We start from the raw sequence: 368 nt of genomic DNA, 5'->3' as shown, positions 1-368 counted from the left end.
TGCCGAGATTCCGCAGGTGCCTGAGGATTACAATGGGCCTACTTCTGAGCCAGATGAATATGATCTGCTTGAGAGAGATCTCGACGTTATAGGAAACCGCTTCAAGGACGAATACGAATCGTACTCCAATGCAGAGCCAGTGCCGTACCGGGGCTCCGTTATTGACTGGTGGGTTAGGGACGAACAACGCGAGCGCTATCCCCGTCTTTCCCAGATGGCAATAGATATTCTTTCCATCCCCCCTATGTCTGCGGAGCCAGAACGCGTATTCTCCGGAGCCCGTCGGCAAATCTCCTGGGAGCGGATGCAGCTTGGTGCCGCCAATGTCGAGAGGAAGGAATGTCTGAAAGCTGGGTCAGGTCAGGGAT

General features: G+C 54.3%; 1 protein-coding gene across 1 annotated transcript in view; it reads left to right on the top strand.

Moving 5' to 3' along the window:
- Window positions 1-368, top strand: part of GL218_09628 (uncharacterized protein) — a gene marked incomplete at both ends in the record, with an annotated part of 1809 nt that extends 1441 nt beyond the window's left edge. Inside the window, 2 exons of the mRNA XM_033586460.1 lie at window positions 1-16; window positions 76-368. The exon at window positions 1-16 is cut by the window's left edge and continues 1441 nt beyond it. Of these exons, the coding sequence (XP_033433295.1) occupies window positions 1-16; window positions 76-368 (309 nt within the window). The remainder of the gene's footprint in view (window positions 17-75) is intronic.

The sequence above is a fragment of the Daldinia childiae genome (assembly GCF_008694065.1).
Source record: "Daldinia childiae strain JS-1345 chromosome Unknown Scaffold70, whole genome shotgun sequence".
Classification (NCBI taxonomy): domain Eukaryota; kingdom Fungi; phylum Ascomycota; class Sordariomycetes; order Xylariales; family Hypoxylaceae; genus Daldinia; species Daldinia childiae.
The sequence above is the reverse complement of the archived record's forward strand: the minus strand, read 5'-3'. Positions and strand labels throughout refer to the sequence as shown.